The sequence below is a fragment of the Zophobas morio genome, unplaced genomic scaffold, assembly GCF_036711695.1.
Source record: "Zophobas morio isolate AGI-343-1 ecotype UQ-CSIRO unplaced genomic scaffold, CSIRO_AGI_Zmor_V1 ptg000023l, whole genome shotgun sequence".
Lineage (NCBI taxonomy): Eukaryota > Metazoa > Arthropoda > Insecta > Coleoptera > Tenebrionidae > Zophobas > Zophobas morio.
In genome coordinates this window covers 11,998,119-12,023,035 of record NW_026972128.1, presented here as the reverse complement: position 1 = coordinate 12,023,035, position 24,917 = coordinate 11,998,119, and the positions used below count along the sequence as shown (strand labels likewise).

At 31.6% G+C, this 24,917-nt stretch overlaps 1 protein-coding gene across 3 annotated transcripts in view; it reads left to right on the top strand.

Moving 5' to 3' along the window:
- The window catches only part of LOC135134514 (hemicentin-2-like), a 392,661-nt gene that overhangs the window by 319,900 nt on the left and 47,844 nt on the right, over positions 1 to 24,917 (top strand). For 2 of the 3 annotated variants that reach the window (XM_064063218.1, XM_064063219.1), the window contains one exon: positions 16,638 to 16,722. In XM_064063218.1, coding sequence (XP_063919288.1) covers positions 16,647 to 16,722 — 76 coding nt within the window. In that variant the 5' untranslated portion in view covers positions 16,638 to 16,646. Of the gene's footprint in view, positions 1 to 15,493; positions 15,569 to 16,637; positions 16,723 to 24,917 lie in introns of those variants that run through there. The other variant, XM_064063220.1, reaches the window with a different exon arrangement.

Here is a 24,917-nt window from a genome sequence, read left to right as displayed (position 1 = left end):
AGCAGTTAATAACCTATTGTTTCGTGAACTTTGTTCACATTCTGGAGGCCACTGTAGGAGTAATAAATATTATCTAAAAATTATTGAACAACTGAAGAGATTCCAAAGATCGTGATTATATTTAAAACAAAACCTTTCAGGATTTTATAAAATAAATGTGTTATAGATTATCACTTTTTTTGTTCTATACGTATAAATTCAATATTTTTTTCATTTAAAACATAACACAGTAAAAAGGTGTAGTTTGCGCCACAGGTGTAAATAAGATTACATACAATGATGATTTTACCTGCCAAAGTTTACGAAATATCGTTTATCTGTTAATTTAAACTATTCCAAACATCCCCACTCTCCCCTACTTTGTGTGAACCCGCCTGCGGTTTGTAAGTGTTTCCACTTTCAGATTTTTGCATATCGGTTACCACCTTCCCAGGTTTGACTCAGAAACTGCGGGTTTTAAAGGGTTATCCCCGGTCTCCGGGTTTCCTTATTATTTTATTCGGGTGCATGAAATACAAGCTGATCCAAATTGCCCATCCGATCGAACGAAAAAGCAAAAAAATATGACACTGTTCTAGGTAAATGGTAATCCGAGTTGATCCGAATGAATTAAAGAACGGTTGTACCCTTGCTTTTGCTCTGTAAGTGTACCTACTTGTATTTCTAGTAAAACAATTTTTTATCACTTATTTCTAAGAGTACAATGAGTTATTAGAATTGGTGTGTGTGTTATGTAATACATGATAAACTTTATACTTACTTTAAATTTGCATTAGACCTAATTAGTAGAGACAGGCAAAATTAGTGCATGTGACTCCCACCACTTTCCTTCAGTAGCGCGCATTGTTATTGTTTCGCTTCGCCCATCGCTGCATGTTTGGTCGCGCGACCCTGGACTGGCAATGAGAGTGAGTAGTGGGAGCACTTTTCGAGCGCGGCAACTAATTTTGCCCGTCTTTACTAATTAAATTGAAAATGTTTTCATCAATGCCCCTAAACCGAGTGTTTTTCTCTAAAACGGTTCAAAAAACATATATTTAGAAACTATATTTTTTATATATTTACACTGCACCAGATCAAGTGTTGCCAACGCAATAGTTTAAAGACCATCATGCGGCCATCATTTACAAATGATTTAAAATAAATATTTGGTTGAGGTTAGTTAAAAAAATTGACATTTCATCTTTTAAGAGGAGTCCCTCCGTTTGGCTCTTATGTCAATGTATTTTCAAAATGTAATATCTCCAGTATTAACACACTTATTGTTAGGGAATTTTAAATGTAATTTCTCCACAACTTTCACTACATAACTGCGACGGCAGTTTTTTTTAACAATTTCTTATTTATGGAAATTTTGGAACAGGGTTTTCATCACTGTTTTCAGCTTGCAAAACTTTAAAAATCGTACCAGATCTATTTTTGACTTTATTTATTACTGGGATATGGTAAAAATAAAAATTAGCAACTTCTACGACACAAGTTTTTTTTTACTGTGTATCGTTTCTAACAAAAAAGTCGACATTATATCTTGTACGATTTCTGGAGTTTTGTAACCTGAAAACAGTGTTGAAAACGGTGTTTTGAAATTTCCTCTAATAATTGAGATATTGATTTTTAAAAATACGTTATGCAAACATTTCACTAAAATTAAAAGAAAAATATGATCACAAATTGTTTTTAACAAAATTGCTCTTCCGTTATATAAAGAAAGTTGTGTACAACATACATTTAAAATTTCAAAATCATAGGTCTGTTAATAAGAGAGATATTACATTTTGAAAATAGACCGAAAATTCCATTCAGAAAACGTAGCGACTGGCCTTAAGAAATATGACAACTAAGGCTCTAAAATGCAAACGAATATGAAAAATCTGCTTTCTTTAGACTATCCTGGGCTCTTCAACCACGGTAAATCGGGTTTAGTAAGTTTTACCTCTGTACGCTGGGCTCGCGAAAGGCAAGGTACAATCTGACGTAACTTAACAATATAGCCTATCTCAATTAAGTTAATTCTACCTCCGCATTGAAGCAAACTGTTTAAACTTGACTCTGACCTGAATTCACCAGAGCTTGTAGTTCCCGATCTATGGAGATGCAAAGTTGGTAGATCGCTTTAGGCCGATGTTGAATCTGCTGACAGTTCAGCGGGTACATTGGAGCTAACAAGTTGATATTATATAGATATTTTTTTCACTACGTTAATAAGCTAACAAGGAAACTGTATGACATAGTTACTAAGCAAGATACGTTTAAAAAAAATTATTAGACAGAACTTCCTTCGTTCCCAAAGTACAATAAAACAATCCACTGTTTTAGAAAAAAATATAGACAATAGGTGTAAGAAGAAATAAAATGGCTCATGAAGGATCGAAGTCTCGACCTTCGTTTTATAAGCACAAAACTCTAACCAAATTAGCTGTACGACCGGTCCATATTTTTTTTCTTGTATTACAAAGATTGTTATAACATTTTTTGCAAAAATCCAGATGGTTTGAGTAAAAAATCAAAGCAGATTCATAAAGCAGAAACACAGGAATATATTATATTATAAAATTTAAATAGCATTTACGATGCAAAATGTTGAGATGACATCGTCAAATTGTTGGTGGTGACGATTAAACAAGTTTTGGTTAACATTTTACTCGCTACGCGATATTCCTAACATATATATAAAATTTCGCAACAATCGGTTCGGTCCGATAATTTCGGAGATAATCTGTCTAATGAAAATCAAAACTGACGACAAACAGACGAAAACAGAAGATCTATTTTTCCATACTCTAGATGTCATGAAATATCGACAAAACATGAAAGTACCCATTCACCAGAAATACCTCTTCTGAAATAAGTTTTTAGAATAAATAACGTAAATCTTATTCTTTTTACTTCCCGAGCATAAGTTCAGAAAGTATTGTAATAGAGTTTCTTTAGCGTTGGTGAAATTTTAAGATGATTTAGGACATTTTGTAAACGGTAAAGTGCTAGTCAAAATTTGTCTAATCGTCTAACAACTACAATTTGATAACATCATCTCAAAATTTATTATGATAAATTTCTTTCTGAGTTTTTTATGACATCCAAAAGAGCATTTTACAAGCTAAATTAAAAACCGAATGCTTTGAAATCTTGCAAACCTTTTTTAAGGTTATGACGTCAAAAAAAATTTTTGACAAATAAATCCTACCTAAGATGTACAAAATATTGTGAATTTACAATTATAATTTATGATTGCGGTCATATTTTTTAGAACTGGTTATAATGAATGTTGTTTTAAATGCAACAGCACATACCAAAGAAAAAACTTTTTAAAGAAATGAAATTTTGTTAGCAAAATTGTACTCCTATTAATTTGCCAATATAATTCCCAAACGGGGTTTCATATCTTAAATCGATATTAGCTCATCAAAAATATACAGATCTCATTTAGTAAGCAATATAATAGATGTAGAGTTATTCGTTGCTATTTTTTATAACAAAAATTAAATATTAAAGTAGTACCCATACTTCAGACGGCTGCAGTGTGAACTCAGTTTCCGGACACGGACACAACAATGACTGGCATATGATAAGCCCCTCATTATTTTTATGCTTTATCAATTTAGAATACAATAAATTAATAACCGTGTCATTGACATGATCAACACAATATTGAACGTCATTCGCAGCCTATGGAAAATGGCTTTTACCTTGACTGCAGAAAGTTGGAACAATTAAGTGCAGAATGTCTAACAAAAGAAGTCATTTACATAAAAATTCAGGTTCCATAAATTATTCCGGAATTCACGCTTTTCGCTTTCAGTTTTGTCGACGAATCAAGGAACATATTTTCAGCTAAATAATTTAGTTCCTAATCAGTCATTTCGTGATGTGTCGCATACCCACATTACCTCAATGAAATATGTCAGCACTGGTCCGTCTACAAGCTGGTAATTTTCATTCCAGCTAATCTCGCAGAATTTCAACAGAACGTTGATACGATATCATCGATCCAGTAGATGACATGAGATGAATTACGCCAGGAACATTCAACTTCAAACTGTTTATTTGTGTTTTTCAAAATATATATCAAGTGCAGGTTGTTTAGTCCGCAAGAGTTGTTTTTATTGCAGTATATATCATGAATGTTTGATCCGAAGGCAATGAAGAAAGTCACGACCAGCTTACGATTACTGGCCCGACTATAATCGGATTTATTTCAGATATTAAATTTCGTCTATTATGTTGCCTTTATCTGTCGACCAAACCGATATTTTCCTTTTTCCGTTTTGTGGGATATAAAATTGGCGAAATGTTGCACTCATCCGTGTTTCTCAGTGAGTGCATTCGTTGATATTAGCTCGAGTAGCAGAAACTTCGATAAATTATTAGAGCACACTGAAATAGGTAACGTGACCAATCACTAAAACACATCAGTTGGCGTATATGTAGTTTACACGACACTGCAATGGCTACACTTGTCACGATAACCGTACTATTATTATTTCTAAAAGCATATTGAAATAATACACCCTTTTAACTTATCATTACAGAAATAGATTAGTTTAAAGATATTAAAAGCATTATTTCATTATATCATGAATATGACGATGAAAAACCAAAAGGGGTAATGGGACAATTTTTCAATTCGGCAATAAAATCCAATTTAACTTTCCAACAATGTTTCCATTTATTTTCTTCAAAGTGTTTACATAGAAACATCTGTTGAAATTAGGACAACAACAAAAAAAATTGAAGTGAATTTCATACACTTCCAAATTATCACATTGCTATCAAATTGGTTCCCAAATTTGTTGTTTTAATTAACAGAATGAGTAACTTAAACCACAGTGGAATATACTGTTTAAATCTGTAGCAGTTAGATATTACTTAGGTTAAAAGGCATCAAGTGTACTTGCAACAAACAGCATTGCTACAATTCAAATGGAAAATGATTCCCACATTTAATTTTGATAAAAGATAATGAACTTGGAACTATATTCATTGCAAAAAAGTATAAATGTTTATAACAACAGCTAAAGGCGATTAATGCGGGAAAGGTATTGATAAGTCCGAAACCTAACATAGAAAACGTTACTATATTTCAGAAACAAATTTTTATTTATTCAACTTATCACCTTTTAACTCTATAAACTCATAAAGCAGTTCTAAGCCTTAACAAATTCTTTGTTTTGGTCTGAAAACCACTTTATTCGATGAGAACTTGTTTTCTTTCACAATTTTTTAAGTTTTGGAAATAAATGACGCTCTAAGAAACCATATCTGGCGAACAAAAGGATGGTCAATCAATGCAAAGCCAATTTAATCAATTTTCTGTAGTGCAGTCACAGATTTGTCCTGCAAGAAAAGCACGATTCTGGAATTTTTTCCGTAGCGTTTCTGCCACTTTTTTCCAGAAATCTTATCAGTAGTAATATTGAATAATGCTCCCTTCTGCAGTTATATCCTATTCTAAGTAATCCGATATAATGCTCCTTTTTGAGCACAAAACTGACCGTAGAGGGGAATCAGTGAGTTTCAATTCCTTTGATGGTTCTTTTGTTTCTGGATTATAGTGACCAATGTTTCGTCCGCAGTTACGATCAAAAACATCCAAACTTTTCATTCTGTGTCATTTTTGATTAGCATTCAGGTATTCATGAAAAAGATGATTTTTTCATACTCAAATCATGATCTACGATATGAAATGTTTAAAGTTTCAGCTATAAGTTGGAGCCCAATTTGTCAATCCTGCAACATCCTATGCATGGTAAAATTTTTTTGAGGAGTGGACACGAAATAAAGTTTCACAGCACCACCATATCTGTTCCTCCACTCTTAAGTTCATTAAATCATAATTACTAATTATTATCTGCCCTTAAGTTACATTGATTATAGCAACTCTATTATTAAATTAACAAAAATTGACCAAAATTAGTAGCTGATTGATTAATCTGCTGTGTGTAATTAAGTTTTACTGTGGATTAATGAATTAGTTAAATAATAATTAGTATTTAAGTACAGCTACTTACTAATCGCCTAACTGATCTGATTCATTGATTACGTTGTCATGGGGTAACGTTAGCCTTGTAATAATATAAATTCTTAATTAGTATCATACAAGATCTTTACAAGTAACAATTCGTTTGGCTAAAGTAAATTTATTCAAAGATAGATAACTTAATTTTGTTTTCTAAATAGGTCACCCTTAACTTAGAAAATCGAAATTTGTTCTAACTCTCCGTATGAACGAAAGATCATCAGCAGCGTGATAAAACGCTCGATCTCATTACAATCCTTGTCACCTTAGTAATTTGATTCAATTAATTTAAGGAAGTTTGTTACGCTTTGAATCGATTGGTAGTTAAAACTAATGACTCTAGTTTGACGCTTAGACATAATTAGGAAGCAAAATTTACATTGTGCAAGCAAATCTTTTAATGTTATTAGTACTATGATCGGCGCCTTTGCGTATCTATCTAGGTATAAATATGACGCTTTTAGGCCAATGAATAATTTGCCGTTAAGATCTTCATTTTCTTAAAACAAAATTAACAAGAAATATTTTTAGGTACTGTAAAGACCTTCCTTTGCTAATTGTTCTGAATTCCAAAATATATTTTAAACTATTAAAATTATCTGTAGGTCATACAATAAAATGTGGTATATTTTGAACTAAATTTGCGTAAATTTAGATAAACTATTACATTGTACTGTACATTGTTAGAAGGGTTCCTATTATTTTCTCGAACTCTAATTTTGTTTATAATTATTAGCAGTTTTTGAAAGTTTGCTCTTCTGGAACGTGATACTTTTCAGCACTATTTGTTACGGTGCACTGTAATTACAGCTCAGATTTCGTTGGTAAAATTGCAGTCAACAAATAGACAAAGAGAACTACAGTCTGCGCAAAAAAGTAAGGTAAAATTTAAAGCAAAATTAAATTAGTGCAGATTGTACGGAAGTTTCAAGTCGTTTAGCCATTAAATAGATTAACCTGGAAACGTCTACGGAACGAGTTCTAGTTTTATTGAATTATTTTTTATAGCTTCTACCTTTACAATACCTATCCACTCAGCCAATATCAGACTATGAATAATTTATCAAGCAAGTCAAAATGAAAAAAGCAAGACATCGCCTTCTTTTTAAAGAAAAGTATTAAAACTAGATGCACGTTGTCCACCTAAAAATAAGTAATAACAAAACCATCAAATTTCGTCCGCATCATAGCAGCAGAGTCATCTGCATATCAGTTCACGGTTTATTGGACCGATTACTTTATGCATTATGTATCTGGCACGCTGCTTCCATCTCTTTCGCCCATTGGACGCTGACGTGACAAGATAGGTGGCAGATAAAATAGTACCTGAACCGTTAATGCCAATTCTAAACGCAATTATTCCCATTATGGTCACGTTCTCGGATCAAAAACATCCAAGTTGTGTTGAAAATGTAATGACATAGAACCATTACGCAGTCCTCGATTCATCTATTTGTTTTCAATGCGCCGCGAGCTGGGATAATGGAAGATATGATGCATAATGCATAGAATATGATTGAATATTCGGTTCATTATCAAAAATAGATGAGGCCAACCGTACCCGACACTGTTTTAAAATTGCTCTTTGCGTTTTAGAACTTATCGCCTTGATTACGTGTACTCTATATACACGCACATGCATGGATATTTACATATAATAATAACCATACAAAATTTAGAATGCAACGCCATACACTAGTAATTATTATTATTGATTTGTTTAGAATTATGTGTAATTTTTGAAAAATATTTGCACATTTTGAATACCATATTTATTATTATTTATTGATTTAGTTATTTATAAAATATGGAAATAATTAAAAAAACTATTAGCTTTGAAAGAATTAAAATTAATGAACACTTCAGTGCGGTTGCGGTGGAGTAGAAGTTATTGAAATGAGTAGTGACATCTTTTTACAGAATTGTGTTATTCTTAAGTGTTTTGTTTTGGCTTCGTTTTGTCTTAATCACGTTCTGGGAAAACATTCCACCGTTGTTTTCCATGATCTGTCTCCGTCTTCGCCTGTTGCGTGGTGATGTACAATTTTAGGACAAGTAAAAATTACGAATTTATTATTTTGTTGTTAATATTTAGTTTCGTATAGAATGTATATCAAATTATTTCATTCAGTAGTCCAATATTCTGTAACTTAGTTATGGTATTCAAAAAAAAAAGAAATAATAATAGTGCTCCCGACTGAATCAAACAAGTGTTGTCATAGAAGACTTATATTTTTGATGTTCGAACTTGATAAGTTCGGTAATATTAGGCATTGTTTTATTTACCAATATGCTTCCTAGATCTGATAGCACTGGTATTTTTGTTGATACTTAAGGCTATGTGTAGGCGGTTGATAAAACGTTTTCAGAAGCTGACAAATCAATTTTATGGAAATAAATCACACTCAAGTCACGCTACTCTAAATTTAAGCACTATGAAACCCCAAATGATTTGGTTGCAATGTACGATAACAGAAATCAAAATTCCTTTAATAATTATGCTACTAATTATTATGTGCGACAAAGAAATATTCAGAAACGAAGGCATACTCATAATTTGGAAATAACTAATGTGATTTAAAACAGTTTATGTAACGTAATAAACGAAAAAAGTGTAAACAATCTAATACGATTTATAATTGCAACTACTTAATATGGTTCAAAACGTTGAATCGTTATTATCCATATATAAATCTGAAAACTGAAGTGTTGTATTTCTAACTATTTTAGGTGAAATATGGAAAGGCTTAACCGCATATTTATTCCACAAGAAAAATCAATTAAAACGTGGTCACGTAACCAATTAACTGTATAACTGAGTTAACTATGATTTTATAAACCGGCATTTTTTTCTGAACTGTTATTCTGTGTACTTTGCCAGCGAATGAAGAATTAAGATCTTCAAAAAGTTATTTTAAATAATTTACAAAGTGCAGCCGAACATATTTGTAACAAAAATAATCACAGTGATCGGTGATATTGACGAATAATTTTTGTTAAAGAACACTAAGACTTACGTATGGAACTTCAGCTTTTACAACTAGCTTCGACTTCTAACAGTTTAAATTATGCAGTGCGAGCCTGAATTACCATTATAAATTTTCCTGTAAACAGCTTTAAACCAAAGGTGTTTTTACCTAACAAACAGAAAACACGTGCCGTAATCCGATTGGCGAAGTATTTTGTTCGCCAAGTTTTAATCTGAAGATAATGGCGCCATTCACAGATGTTCCGAACAGTTTTACGAGCGACTAGCACCTGTCAGTAGCGTTTAAAAATCGCTCACATTTGGAAAATTGAAGTGATTGCGATTACCCGCTGATCGATATTAGTCTCCTTTCCCCTACTACCTAAAATAAAAAATAAAGCGATGTTGTTTACTTATGTATACCTGCATATAGATACGTTATTTGGAAATTTGGTTATCCCATGAAGTGTTAAATGTTTAGATGAGTTCATTATCTCCAAGCAAACAATAAAATAAAGACCCAAACTGTGACAAGCACAGATAAATGACCTAAAGCTGTTGCTTTGAATTAAACCTATATTAACCCCCACGAACTCTACAATTATTTTAGCATTTTCACTAAAATTCAAAATATCAAAAATCTCTCTTCTTCCTGTGTTGCAAGAAAAACACACAAGAAAAAATGTGTGCACTATATCGTAGACAAACGGAAACTTGCAACATACAAACACTAGTAATATTCTATACATATTGATCCATCAAGCGATATTGCTAAGGTGGTCTTAGTGGATTTTCATTCAGTCACTCAACAAATATACGATCTTCCGCCGCTCTACTGAAATTACAGCCTTGAAATTCCAATTGTTTGCACAGGCGAGACACTGCTTTCACTTCAATACAAAACTAAAAGGAAAATTCGTCACGTAGCATTCCGCCGTAGTGTCATCATTTTTTATTAAAAATACAATTCTCTGGTATTGTTCCAATATTCAACGGGAATAATATTCTGCCAGAAGCGCTGGAATAAAATAAAATTATATACGTAATTATCGCACGGCGAATTTATATGGCCTCTAAAATTTTCATTCGGATGTTTGTTTATACAGCCATTAATTTGTGCAATCATTCATCAAGTGTTCAAATTGACGTTGACCATTTATCACCTTTCCGGCCTGTTTTCCTTCCCTTCGTGGACCGAACGGCAGAAACATCATTTACATATACTTGGTGAATAATTATGTGCTGCTTTTCTAACTTACACTGTGACGACGTTGACATGATTCCACGTAGACATAAATCCGCGTTTTTATGTGTACACACACGTGATCAGAATCCAGTTTTTGAAACAAGAAATTACGACTATATTCATGATACGTCTACTAAAGCTCTGCATCTATGACGCCATTATAAGTATACCACAACAAAGTCACAGTTTAGTAACTTTCGAAACAGGTATAACTGACATTTGTTTACGAAAACAGATCACAAAGAAAGTTTAGAATTAGACAAAGTAAAATTCTTAATCATGTTTTTCTGTCCTATTGAAAATTGTGTTTTCGCAATATTCAATGCGCTTTTCACGTGGAACACAGGCAGGTTTGCACGTCTCTGTGTCTGCACTTTATTCTCTGCTCTTATAGAGTATTTCCATTAACTTAGTTATTTCTTTGTTCTATAGAAACTGCAAAGGAAGGGTGAATATTTGACAAAACAGCATTATACTACAAGGCAGCAGAAACTGTAAATATTCAAGCGTGTGATCTTCTAATTAATTATGGTGTGGACAATACAGCTTTAACTTTATTATCTACAACTGAGTCACTAAATATATCACATAATTTGATACAATTTCAGAGGGTGTTTTTTCTAATGAATGGAAACACGCTCACTGTTTTCCCACCTTTAAAAATGGTTAGAAAATGGACTCAAATAATAATTATAGTATTCAGTCATATTTTCTCAAAATTTTAAATAAATTGATGAAACAAAATTTATAAAATAAACGTAACAGCATGATTTGGTTGAAATTCGTTCTTTAACATTTAATTTGTTCATTTTTGTAAATTTCATTATCAAGTCGTTTGGAAAAGGCTGTTTCGTTAATGCGATTTATATAGACTTTCCAAAGCTTTTAACAGAGTTAATCAAAACAGATTAATCTCTAAAGTTAAAAAATTAGGGATTGCAGATTCTCTTCTATCTTGGTTTAAATCGTCTGTCTTAGGACATAAAGAAGCTGTAAAAGTTAATGGGTTTTGTTTTACTTATTGTGAAGTAACGCGGGTGTTCCTCAGGATTCACACCTGGGTCCACTGCTGTGTCTGACATACATATAAAAAATAATAAGCAGCATATTATCAAGAACTCCGTGATATTTGTTCGTTACTTACATGTTACACATTTTTTTTCATTAAATTCAGGAATATGTGAACTTGCTAGTTAAATGGTAATGTCGTAATAATTTAGACTCCATAGTGAACAGTGGAAAGTTGTACATTAAATTAAATCGATTGTGGATACCCTCATTATCCCATTGTTTTTTTTTTTATTACAAATACTTTACAAAAAAATGTTTATGTTATATTATTTCGAATCCCATCCTGATCGACTGTATTTTTTTACTCTCTCTCTAGCATTGTTTATATTTTTTATTAATCAAATCATTCAAATCAAGAACGATTCAGCATAACAACTAGTTACCTAAAATAATATTCAGAACGCTTTGCTTCATTTTTAGGAGATATCTTTGTACTTGCTTAATAGTCGCATTCTTTCAATTTCAAATATTCAAGATAAATAATCGAAGTTAAACATGTACTGATAATACGACAGGTTGCTAGTATCTCTGTGACTGCAATAATATATCTATTATATAATGTTTACTATTACCTTAATCGTACATAAGACTAAATAATAATAACTTTTGATCTGAAACTTCTGACTTTCTGTTGGATATAGAATTTAAAATTTTGAATGTTTTTTGACGCACTGAGAACAATAAAAAACACGATTAAAGATAGTGGTGGATTTTTGGAAATTTTTTTGATAGAATTTTCATCTAGTCAATTTCAAAATTTGAGTTGAAAATGTAACGATGAAACTTTCAAAAGTCTATAGCTGCTTGTGATCATCTTTTTTGTTGCTTTCTCGGCACAATCTTGGAAAACTAGATTAATTGTTAAGATACAAGAAGGCAACCGGAGAACTCGGGTTGATTTCTCACTGAAGTACAAAATATAATCAAATTTTTCGAAATAGGGTAATTTGAGCTATGTACTTTGTCTAATACGATAACCATCCAAATATAAAAATATCTGAAACTTAAATCCATAATACACGAATTCATAAAATCTTACGAAATAAATAACGTACTTTCCAAGTTTGATTGATTGTGTTATTTCTTGATCTATATAACTGTAGGTGTAGAAGTGAATTTTTGACTTAAACATTTAAACAATATTTAATCCCGCTAAGCGTTCAAGAGATTTTCATTTTAATAATAAACTGCGTTCGAATTCATTATTCCGTTGTCATTAACAACTCCATAGAAAATGTTATGCCACAATAAAAATAACATTAATTTTGCATATTTATTCTGTAGTATCTAAAGGTAATAAAAATCCGCTGTTTTCCTGTCCAATGGTAAATTAGTTTATAAGATTAGCTATCATCTTCTATCCACGAATTTCAAAAGTTTCTCAACATATTGTCACCTCAATTATTGTAGTAAACAAAACAGGAATAAACGGTAAATTATGAATTAACGGTAAAGCTCTTCATTTATACTCAAAAGAATTGTTTTCATAAATCCAGATACAAAAGCAAAAGGATGCGCCAGAACACGAACTGGCGGTGACATATGATTAAAAATCAAAATTAACATGAACATGAACATGATAATGCAGCGTCTGTAGTATTCTATTATCTCTTTCTAACTCAAAGGATTTTATGAAATAGAATAATTATGTATATATGTCTAATTTATAGACGCAAATTACTTTGTTTTTGTGACGTTTGAAACAACGGTGCAAACCGATCGATGACTAGATATTTGTGCAGTGTTTATGTTTGTCTCGAGAAAAATGGAGTAAACATAAAAACGTTTACAGCCAAGAAGTAGCAAGAAGTCCACAGCGGAAGAGAATTACACCACGTTACATTAATTTCGTACAATGTGAAGGTAAACACTTCTGGGGCTGTCAGAGATTAATAGAGTCTTACAAATTTGTAAACATAATTTTATACTCGAAGTTACCCGGCGCCTCCACCATTTTTAACAAGGGAATAATCCTATTCAAAAGTTGGTCCAAAATAGTTGCAATATGACGAACAATAGGTCCTCAGTAAACCAATTTTTAGCAAGGGAAACCCTCATAATCATAACAAAGTTGGTATTTACTGTAAATAGCTTTCAGGAAGTTGGACCCTCGTCAGCTGTTCCTCTTGAGGTGAAAAACCGCACGTTGCTACTTCACGAACCAACGCCATTCATAGTGTTGCCTGGAGCACAGTAACCAAAATAGACAGCAGTATAATGTAGCTAAGTGCAGGCTGTATGATTAAAGATTTTCCTTTTAACAAACCGTTAGCCCTTAAAACTTGAATAAACTGTTGTATTATTTTTTTTAAGTAAAAAATTGCATGTCCACGCAACAAAATATCAACATCAGTTGAATAAATCAATTTACAACTTTGTTTTAATTTAATAATAACAAACACACGTAACAAAGTAAGTCACTAATATTCTTAAAATTGCTTTATTTCACGTAGAATTTCTTATTAGCTTATCGAAAATAACCGCGTGTAATTTAAATACAAATTACCACACAAATATGTATACTTTTATTTGCCTTTAGCATTCCTGCATAAAGAAGTTTAAACACAAGTCGCTACTCGTAATAATTTGCTGCAATGAAAAATATATCAAAACGGTAACTGCTTTTGCGTTTGTTAAATTTTAACTCATAAACATAAATTACCGAGCTTGTTTATTTTTCCGTGTAGGAACGGTTTTTAAATTAATCTGTACTTGCCAAATTTAATCAACTGTTTTTGAGCAAATCTGCAAGAAAAAGGGAAGCGTATTTTTTAAAAGATTAAAGGACATAAAGAATAATTTCGCTGTGTGTTTACCTTAAAAGGTTTTCATGATAAAATTCAACATTTCCTGTTTGTTCCCCGCACTAAAAAAATACAGCCATATTTATTCCAATTATACGAATAAAAAGCTCTTCCAAAACCTGAGTTAGTAAAAAATAATTATTTCAACATGTTTGCATTAAATAGGAGGAATTCAATTAAAATTTTATGAAGTGGGAGTAGTTCTATTTCAAAAATTGAAATATTTTTAGGTTCGTACCTCCACAAACAATGCAAAACTCTTCGTAATGTTACTGCAATTTATTTTCCCATTTCCTCACTGCAATTTCAAAACATAAAATTGCAATATTTATTGCATGCAAAATTGTGAAACCAACAACGTGAATAGATACTACCTGTTTAGAGATGTTGATCTTGAATTTATGCCCCAGGAGGTATTATTTGTCAGGAACCCTCGCATCAGCTAAGTCATGTGCATAGCTTGCCAAATCCAAATATCACTCATTGTTTATCAACATCAGCAAAACTAAGCAAGCAAAACGTATTGAATTCTAAAATATTATCCTTGAGTACTCTCGTCTAAAATTAATTCTCGTTTCTGCGATAACCACGTGCCACAAAATGTTAACGACAGTTTAACATTTGGTGCATTCACGTGAAGAGATGTTACAGCTACAACAAATTAAAAGACCGACGTGTTATAAATAATTGTAACGTAATAGTGTAAGGGTGTGTAACAATCAAATTAATTTTATAATTATTTAAAGAAGCCTCCTGAATTAACACGTATCATAGCCGACGATCGTTGGAAACAGTGTCTTGTATATAATTCAGAACTTTTAAATGTACACATGTAATTACTGCTTGGATATGTTGCTGAATTTATTTATGCCGATCGATTATCGGGTATATTGCTTGTTTTGATAGTTCAAGAGGAAGCAACACTAGATTTTTACCAACACCGATAATACTAATAGTTAATGAAAAAACGAACATCATTGTTCAAAAAAAACTATTTTTCCTTCCGTTTATTTTGTAACTCATGGCGTGAAAAATTGAACTACTCTAGAAAAAACAACCAGTTAAGAACTAGTAGACAAAGACGTTTATAGACGATTTATCCATTAATCCACTAATGAAAAAAATAATTTTAAAACATAACATATCGATTCGTACGGTATTACAAACTTATGAAACTGAAACTAAATTTAATTACCATATTGTTAACATGTATCATATTAATTTAATTATAGCCTTACCATTAGTCATTCACGACGTAGAGTTTTGTTTTTAATAATTTATAAACATGATAAGGGTATCATGCGTTGTTTATTAGAATAGAATGACTAGAGGAGATTCATTATCGTGTATTGAATTAGTCATCACCAAATTATTATCAAGTTCGGCGGCATAAAATAGTTTTTTATTATTAAATTGTTGTAGCATATTTATCAACACCAAATCAACGACCCTTGGAACAACTCGTAAGTTCTGCTAACTAATATTTGCGCAACAAAAAGTGGCTACGTGATATTTGTTGTAAACATATTTCAATTTTAGTCGCTTTGTATACTTTTTTTTATGATTTATAAAATTTCCGTCCAAAAGTCATCTTTACATCAGTTTATTTACACTTTGCAGTGTAAAAATATAAACAAACACTTTCATTATTTGCAACAATATATTCTTATCGGTTTATGGTAAAGTACATTTTTTTTGGACTAGATAAATCAAGTGAATAACTGTAATTAATACGAATGATATGTAGAATTAATTTAGGACAGACTTCGTATGTCTTTGTTAAAAATATAATACAGACCATTATTCAACTTTGTAAATAAGATAACCATAATCTTCTATTCTTTTAAATCCACTTGCATAATAAGGTAGACTACGGTAAATTAAATTTTACGTAAATGTTAATTTTATTAATGAATCAATGCTAATGAAAATGTTACACAATTTAATTATTGTCTTTTCTCAACAAATCAATACTTTAACCGTTAGAAATTTTCTGATTTTGATCAATATTGACATGAACATGCCATTAAAGTCCCTTTAATTCATTTTGGTTTAGAACAATGTACTTCTGTGCCGAAAACTCACTTTAAATATTAAAGGGTCTTCAAATTCATTATGCAACCGACCCAAAGCAACACAGCTAATTCATGAAATAATCACTGATCAACTTAAAGTGAAATTTGCCAAATCCGATGGGACAGAACATTTAACAGTTTAACATTTAAATAATTATATTTACCTGAAACAATTAAATTTGTAAGAGATCAAAATAAAAATGTACACCCCGGCAGTTCTTTTAACATTTATTTCTATTAAGAAATAATTTAAACTAACTTATTTAAGCGTACTTAATCTGATTTTAAATATACTATTCGTCTATTTCAAATATACATATAAACTAAATAGCACAATTATTTTAAACGTCCGAAGAACTCTCCGAATTGTAGCTCAGTGTAAAATATCTCCAAATCGAATTATTTTAATGTAACTAGGAGTTGAGTAGACACCCTAACAATTCTTTCTTATTTTCAGGCCGCCGCCATGTTGGCCGATTATTGGCGTCTCCTTTTACTGCTGTGGCTTCCCCCAATACTTTTAGCCACTTCAATGGAAATAAGTAAGTAAGAAATCCAACACACAAAAACAAACGTATTAGATAGCAATAAGGAGTCTCCAAAGTCGTCAATGTTAACAAAAATTCCAAAGCATAAGTGAGCAAACACTCGAGAAATATTGACTAGCGGTCCTTCAGAAACACAAGAGAATAATTCTGGAAACAAACCCCAATATTGGCAGAAAACTCTTCAACAAATTCCTGAGTCGAACTGACTTGACACATGCGTAACATGCTTTTAATTCACAATTTAACGACGAAAGGACGACACAGCACAAATTTATGAACAACGCTTTCAGACTAGCGGAGTGAAACCTGAAACTGTTTTTAATTTAAGTTGGGTTGGTTTAATTAATTTTATTGCGGCAAATAAATAGGACCGAGAAGGGTCCCAAGTAGCCGGTAATAAGGTAAAGTAATAAGTACAGACAATTTTCCGGAGCTTCGCGCTTTAATATCGTGGCATTTAAGGCTAAATAGTGGCCTCTTTATCTCTAGTATGGCAGTGTGTCAAGCAGAAACTCCCTCAGGTCTCATATTCATAAAAATATTCGTATTTATCCGCACGGCAGCTGCATATCTCTGTTATTAATTCCTACAATAACCATAGACAAATTGCTTTGGGCCCTAGGAACCGTATTTTTATCTAAATGCACGTTGAAATTTCAGTCATGATCAGGGGAGGTTTAGCCTAATAACGCTCCATTACTCATACAGCAGAGGATCTCAAGTTTCAAGACAAGAAGGGATGTATTTTTCTATTAACTTTTATGAAACTGCAAAGACGCGGCACAATAAGAAATATTATTTCCAGATCCTTGTATTATTACTGCAGCTAAACATTTTACACAACGTAATTAACCTAAAAGCAGCAGGCAGCATGATTTCTTTTTTATTAAAATTAACGAATGTCTAAAGTTTGATGTCTTATCTCTCGTTCGCTTTTTTCTTTTCCTAATCAACATTTAATTTTAAAAACGGCTGCTCGCTTCATTAAAAGGGAAAGAAACATACAAAAATTTGTCGTCGTTTTTTACGCTACACAACCTTTTTACGTTTAATATATGATGAAACTTATTTACGTTGTATTTCAGCACGGTATTTGAAGAATATAACATTTTTTATCAACGAACAACATATTTCTCTGTTACTGTACACGACAAGACAGTTTTTTGTTATTTTTTATAGGGCTGACAGTCCCTCATGTTGCTAGGTGGTTGGAAATTAGCACAATTAGTAAATGCAAACATCACAATTATTGTCTTTGCTAATTTCGCGTTTTTGGTTGATTTTAAGAGTTTGGTCCATTTTTAGGCAAACTTTGCCACCTAGGAATGGTCAGCTGTAACCTGTCCCCCACATTATTTAAACGTCCAGTCATCAAGCGATAAAATATTCTCGGAAAACACGTCCCCAATGTGTACCACGTAACATTCAATTGTAAGCTATAAATTTCTTTCTAAAATTAACACATATATTATAAAATACACGGAAACACCTCCACCGTTGAAACATTTGAATAAAACAGAAGCTGTCGTCGATAACATTTGTACGATGTACAATTCGTACTAACTTGTTAATTTATTACTACGTTTCGTTGACGTTGCGACCAACTTTCGTTTTATTAAAATTGCTCGGAAAAAATTACATATTTTTTCACAAAGTTTCACACGAACTTATTTGAATAAAACTTACCTCGCCCTTAAAGCACAAGAAATGCTAAATGCATGTCCGACATGAAGTTTTTGAGGAACACAACGATTAACAACAGACGCTTATGTACACAGTGTAACATTCATTCTTGTTTAAACATACTCTGGGATAAATTAAATACTAAAAATGTTTATTTAGCACATTTCAGATGACTATATTCTAATATTTTGAAAATAAATCAGCCTTGATATTATTTTATAAATACATGGCTTTCATTAATGTTTGAGCTCAGAAGTAGAGAGGACAAGAGTAAGGCTGGGGCAAGGGGGGATGGGGTAAAGGAAAGAAAAATTAGTTATTTAGTTTATAAAATGTATTTATTTGGTTTTTGTTAACTAGGGAAAAAATTGTAGTGTCAAGAATCTTTTAAGCCCGTAGGGTAAAAAAAAAATAAAAACTTACATTAATGTTTGAGCTCTAGTAAGCCATGCATGTACTACTGATAGACTGTCAACCTCAGTTTGAAATTTGACTTTTGATGCCAAAGTTAGGTGTTGCTATTATTGTGATATTTGACGTATTACAGTTTTAGGTTAAGCTACATTCGTGATACCACCACAAAAATATTCGTCATAACTTACGGTATTGCATATAAAAATTCACCAGTGTAACAACCACATATGTATATGAACTTATTTATCGATAATTCTTCCACTAGGTAGAAATTTTCATAAAATACACGCTTTTAAGTAACGGATAAATACAGGACATTAATCTTAAACATAAAAAAAATTCTTTTATCGGAACAAAAACAAAACCAGACAATGAAAAGGTTGTTATTCAGTTTGGATTTTTTGCAAAAAAATTGTATGCCTGGGGTAAAAAATTGATCAAACGTTATTTCTACAGACTTGCCTCCTTTTGCTGATTTAATTTATATATAATATATTCATTCCTATACAAAATTTTGTAATGATGTCATCATAATGTTTGCAAGGACAAGTATATTAATTTGGATAGGTGTAGTGTAATACTAATAATACAATGTGTTTACAATTTTTCGGGAAAACAGAGAGCGCCATTCCTGATTTAATAATTACAATCATCATATTTTGCACATATCCCATTTGTTTGGTAAAATTTTGAGATGATGTCATCAATTTTTTGGAGGTGATAAATAGATGTATTTTGAATACAAATTTCCCATGTTTACGACAACTTTAAAACGTCTGTAAGATGTTAAAGCATTCGTTTCTGCAGTTTTTGATTTAATCAGTAAAATAAATTGACTCGTTCATTAAATTTTTTGAGTCACCCTATATAAGAAACTGTAAAAAATTAGTATAGACTCATCAATACTCATCATATTTTGCACATTTTTGATAGGGTTTATTCAGCAAAATTTTGAGATGGCGCCATCAGTTTTTTGAAGGGGATAAACAGATATATTTTAATAAGAAATTTACCATGCTTACGATACCTTCATTTCAAACCATTCTGCTTTGCGCTTTCTGATTTGATCAATAAAATAAATTGACTCATTCATTATTTTTTTAGTCACCCTGTATGTGTAAACAGTTCTAAAAAATATTAATGAAACGATAAATCACAAGTATAAACTCAAATTTTGCACATTTTATTTGACAAAATTTTGAGATGACGTCATCAGTTTTAGGGGCGCATAAATTTTGATTAACAATTTGTCATATTTCCAATAACCATAAAACATTAGGAAATTTTCAGAGCATTTGGTTTTTCAATTTTAAAGTTAAATTGTAAAGTTTTATTATACAGCTTTTTATTTTCTTTTCCCCAAAAATCTGGATGCATATGGTAAAAAGTCAACACGGATAGATAAACTGCAAGTGGAGGAATATGTTATTTTATAAAATTAAAAAGTGGCATTTCAGGAGCAGGGTTGAGAAATTAGGAAAAAGGCAAAAGACCACGGTAACTCAGTATATCAACCATACTAGAGGCGAAACTCTTCTGAAGAAATTGTTTTTGAAACTTATTTTAAAATAAATATTCGTTATTGAATTTAAAATTTAATATAAATACAAAATTTGACAAAAATCGACCCAGTACTTTCGTTGATTGTCTGTCTAATAAAAATCCGGGACGGCAGACAGACGGACAGACAGACGGAAACGGGAGACCTATTTCTTCGTACTCTCGGGGTCATGAAAGGTCGACAAAACGTAAAAATAGAGAGTCGGCCGACGGACTCCATTCCAATATTTCCTTTGCTTACGCCCACGAAGTAAAAATTAAAGAATAATACTTAACAGAATATTTTCTCGACACACCAGATTCCGCTAATTTCTGTTAATTTGTCCATGTACTAGAGTCACACAAAATGGTACCTGAAATAACGATAACAAATAAGTGATTTTTGATTTATAAATTCTCGTACATTAAACTGTCGTCAGCTATTAGCGACAAAAACGAAAAGAATTAAAATCGAATTAATTACAATGCGTAAGTCAATGTAATTTTTAATAGAAATGCTGAACCTATAATTAAATTTTGCTTTATCTTCGTCATCTATTATTAACATCAGATTCAAGAGGAAAGAACGGCGTTATCTAAAAAGCTGGAAAGCACATTTTTAAGGCTGTTTCAACTGAAATATTGCAGAAAGGACGCCATGATAATGTCATGCAATATCCGGTCTAAACCGGTACATGCATTTTCTTTGATACCGATCTGTTTGTTCTTATTTTTGCCGTACACGAGATTATTAATTTTCACAGAGCATAGATTAAAACACATTAGCTAATAGTAAAAATTTTTGTTAATTAATAAGGAATGCTTTAACACGATATTATCCTTGATTTGTTTTTAAATATCAAAAGAAAAACTAGATTTAATTATAATTATTGCAAGAATATGTCTTTACTATTCAAGTGAGTAATTTAATTTCGTCCGCTAAAATTTAAAACTAAAATTATTGATCAGCAAAAAATCACGCAAGTGACTGAAGAATCTAAAGTGATTTTCCAAAAGCAAAAACAGTGAGGTGAGTGCAGTAACAAATTTTACAGAAAAGTATCATTAGATAGAGATAAAATTTATCACTTTTGAATTTCTCAAAAACGACCAATCTATAGAAAGCGGTTGATTGTACAATTGACGAAAATTGCTTTCTCTGAAATTAAAATATTATTTGAAGCGTTTAATTGGAATCTTGGAAAGTTGAAATTACCAGCTGCAGCTGATCAGTGGAGAGGTCAATGAAATAATCTTCAGGGACAAGAGGCAGATTTAATCTCTTAATATGACATCTATTTGCGGAAAAAATAAAATCCAATCCTCGAAAAAGATAACATGTTATTTTATCAAAAAATGTAACTACCTTAAATTTATTGCTCTGTCAATATTTCACACACTTTCATATTAAAAACTGTTTTTTCGTTAATTTGCCACACTTTCTATACCTTGAAAGCATCCTGTGTTGTTAATTTTAACTGCGGTTATTGAGTAATTACATGAAAATTTTGCTCTGGATGTAGACATCGATAAATTTGTAGGCTTCTAAATTACTTTTAGTGGCGAAGTTGTCAACAACAAGTCCATATTTTAATTCCAGGTTTCTTAATTAAAAAAAAACTTATGTCACAGAAGCCTAATATAAAACCTACAGAATATAATTTATTCAGATTTTCCAGAGATTAAACTATCATCATTGTAAAAAGAAAAGAGTACATATGTGAATTATACAAACAACTAAAAAATAGTCTGAAGTGTACAAACATGGATTAAAAATAATAAAATATGTCCAAAGCTTACGCCTTCGGTAATTTTACACTGGCCATTAAGTGTTGAGACACCCTATATAAAAAAAGATATTTTACGAAGCAGGTGCGTAGTTGCTCCAGCAATCTAGCTAAACGACCTGACCTCACCTGACCTGCTACTCTTCTAACCATGGTTTTAGAAACACATTTTTCATCTTTATATTTTCAGCCCTGTTTTAGTACAATTGACCTTCCGCACAATTTGGCGTTAAAACGCAGCTGAAAAGCAATAATGATGATTTAATACGCTAATGGCAAAAACGGCGAAACGTGAGAATAATAATAAAGACTGCCAAACTCAACATGAGGCAAATTTTACACGAAACACCAAGTTCATGCATATACTGTTTGATCAAAGAAATATCAGATATGTTTTAGTGAAAGCGCCATGAATGTTTTGACGTCTTTATATAAAATATAAAACGATTACGTGTTTGGACTCCAGAAAACTGGACTGTTGTAAAAGAGGGCGCACGTAAGAACTCGTTTAATCTCCGTCTAGCTCAACTAGAGACGGATGCAATTTAAATTGGGAAAGTTGAAGCTAAAATTTTTTACTGGGATCGCGAAGATTCGTTAGGAGCCGCTTAAATTCATTTAAATTTTACATCTCGCAGATGATAGTTTAATCTCTACAAAGAAATGTAAAGATTAAGGAAATGAATTTAAAACAAGAAGATGACATTTAATGCTAAGAAATTAATGGAGACGTAGGAATTACCCATTTCTCATATTTGAAGTTGTCAAAGAGAATTTTACGCTCTATAATTCAACAGTATTGTGATTGCTTAAAAATCCTGATACCGGAATTTCAATGTAGATTACATAAATAACAAAATAATGTAATTTACATCCATATTGGTTGCGATTTTATACCGTATTAAAATAAATTTATCGAATTGTCGTGTTTCATTTCATTGTTCAGTGTCAGTATTACAAGTGCAACTCATTTAATGGTACTAGCTAACAAATATAAATTAATAAATCGGCAAAAGTTTATTTTGTTCACATGAATGAGTGGAATAATAACAATTTGAAATTATTAGTTGTTTGGTCGTTAACAAATGCATAAATACAAGCTCCGAATCTATCAAAAAAATTATATTAACGTTATACAAAAATTTGTTCCTAAATATTTTCTAACAACTGTACAGTAATTCAATTAATTACCAACATCCACAGATTTACAAACAAAATGTATACAATGTTAATATTTCACCAAAATTTCATCGATATTGAAAACAAAATGTAGCTGTCCAACAGCGACAGCCTTTTATTTAGGTGCTTGACTGGCTGCAAGTCATAAATTACTGGAACGGCCGGAAGTTGCCAGTTTTGCATTTTGCACAATCTCGAGTTCATATGTGTCAACAAACACTCAGACGACGACGAAATTGTATTTTAATAATAACCAAATTAAAAACAAATAAAATTCATTTTCCTTTTATTTATTATTTTCCCCAGAAGGGGCCCCTGAACTTTGAGGGCCCGAGCCATAGCATCACAACCATTCTTATAAATCAACCCCTGGTCGGACGCCGCACAAGTACGGACAATGTAAAATATATCTACGGCAAATAACCAACGGGAAAAATGGCTTCTCAGCAACATGCGTACTGTTTGAAGTGTTCATATTTATACATCGGAAGAAAGTCACGTAGAAATGTGTTTAATTTGAATGATTTTATCGCGTCAAAACGTCTAAAATTATTAATAAACCTCAATTGAACAAAATGTCCCGAATATTATTATGATAGTTCTTATTTTATCGTTATTTTAATACTATAAAGACGTGGGTACTCTCAGATTTTCGAGAAAATGAGGTGGCTCGTTCTTAATTTGATCTATAAAAAATGAAGGTGTGATTAATTTTATTAAATTTATTTGACCTAACCGTCGATCTTGGGTCAGTGAAGCATAAATTTTAAGACTGAGCTATGCCTGTTGTAAGAAAGTCTAATAAAAATACGGACAGACGACAGACAAACAGACAGACGGAAACGGGAGACCTATTTCATTGTTCTTAATAGGTCATTGTATTTTGTATACTATTTTATTCACAATTGTTTTAAAGAGCTTAATTCACTTCTTACTCATGGGTGGAAAGTGACATATGAAACTTGTCTATCACTTTGAAAGCGAACTTTTAAAAAGTTTGAAATTGTAACATTACTGACCGATTGTGAATAAACTTAACTAAATGAGATACTTATCAATACTTAGTAACATTTAAGTATGCTTAAAAAAAGGAATACAGAATTTTCAGTAAGTTAATAGCAATGGTATAATGGTGGAAATTTTGGAAATAATTCCTTGCAAAACCGATCAAATAATTTTAGAGGACATGATATTGATTTGAATGTTGATGGTCTAAATTACGTGAGATAGTGAAAACGAGTTAGACTTTAATGATGAATTCATTGATCGAAACAGGAAAATAAATGATTAATTTTGACTTTATTTTGAATCTTAGTTTCTACCGCTTGTCCAAATAGAATTTAATTCCCATTTCCAGTCAATAAAATAAATGAGTGAAATGGAGAAAAAAGGTGGGTGGGGCTAAGTTTAGCTTTTTCTACAGTCCTATAACAAGCAATAGCTTCGCCCACCCACCCCCACGTCGCTTAGAGGAAAAATTAGGTCAAATCCATTATTCTGAGAAAATTTCGGACCAGATTTTCGTTCCCTAATATTTCAGCAAGTTTCAAATTTTTCATGAAAATGGTGGAGGTGCTAAAATAAAAA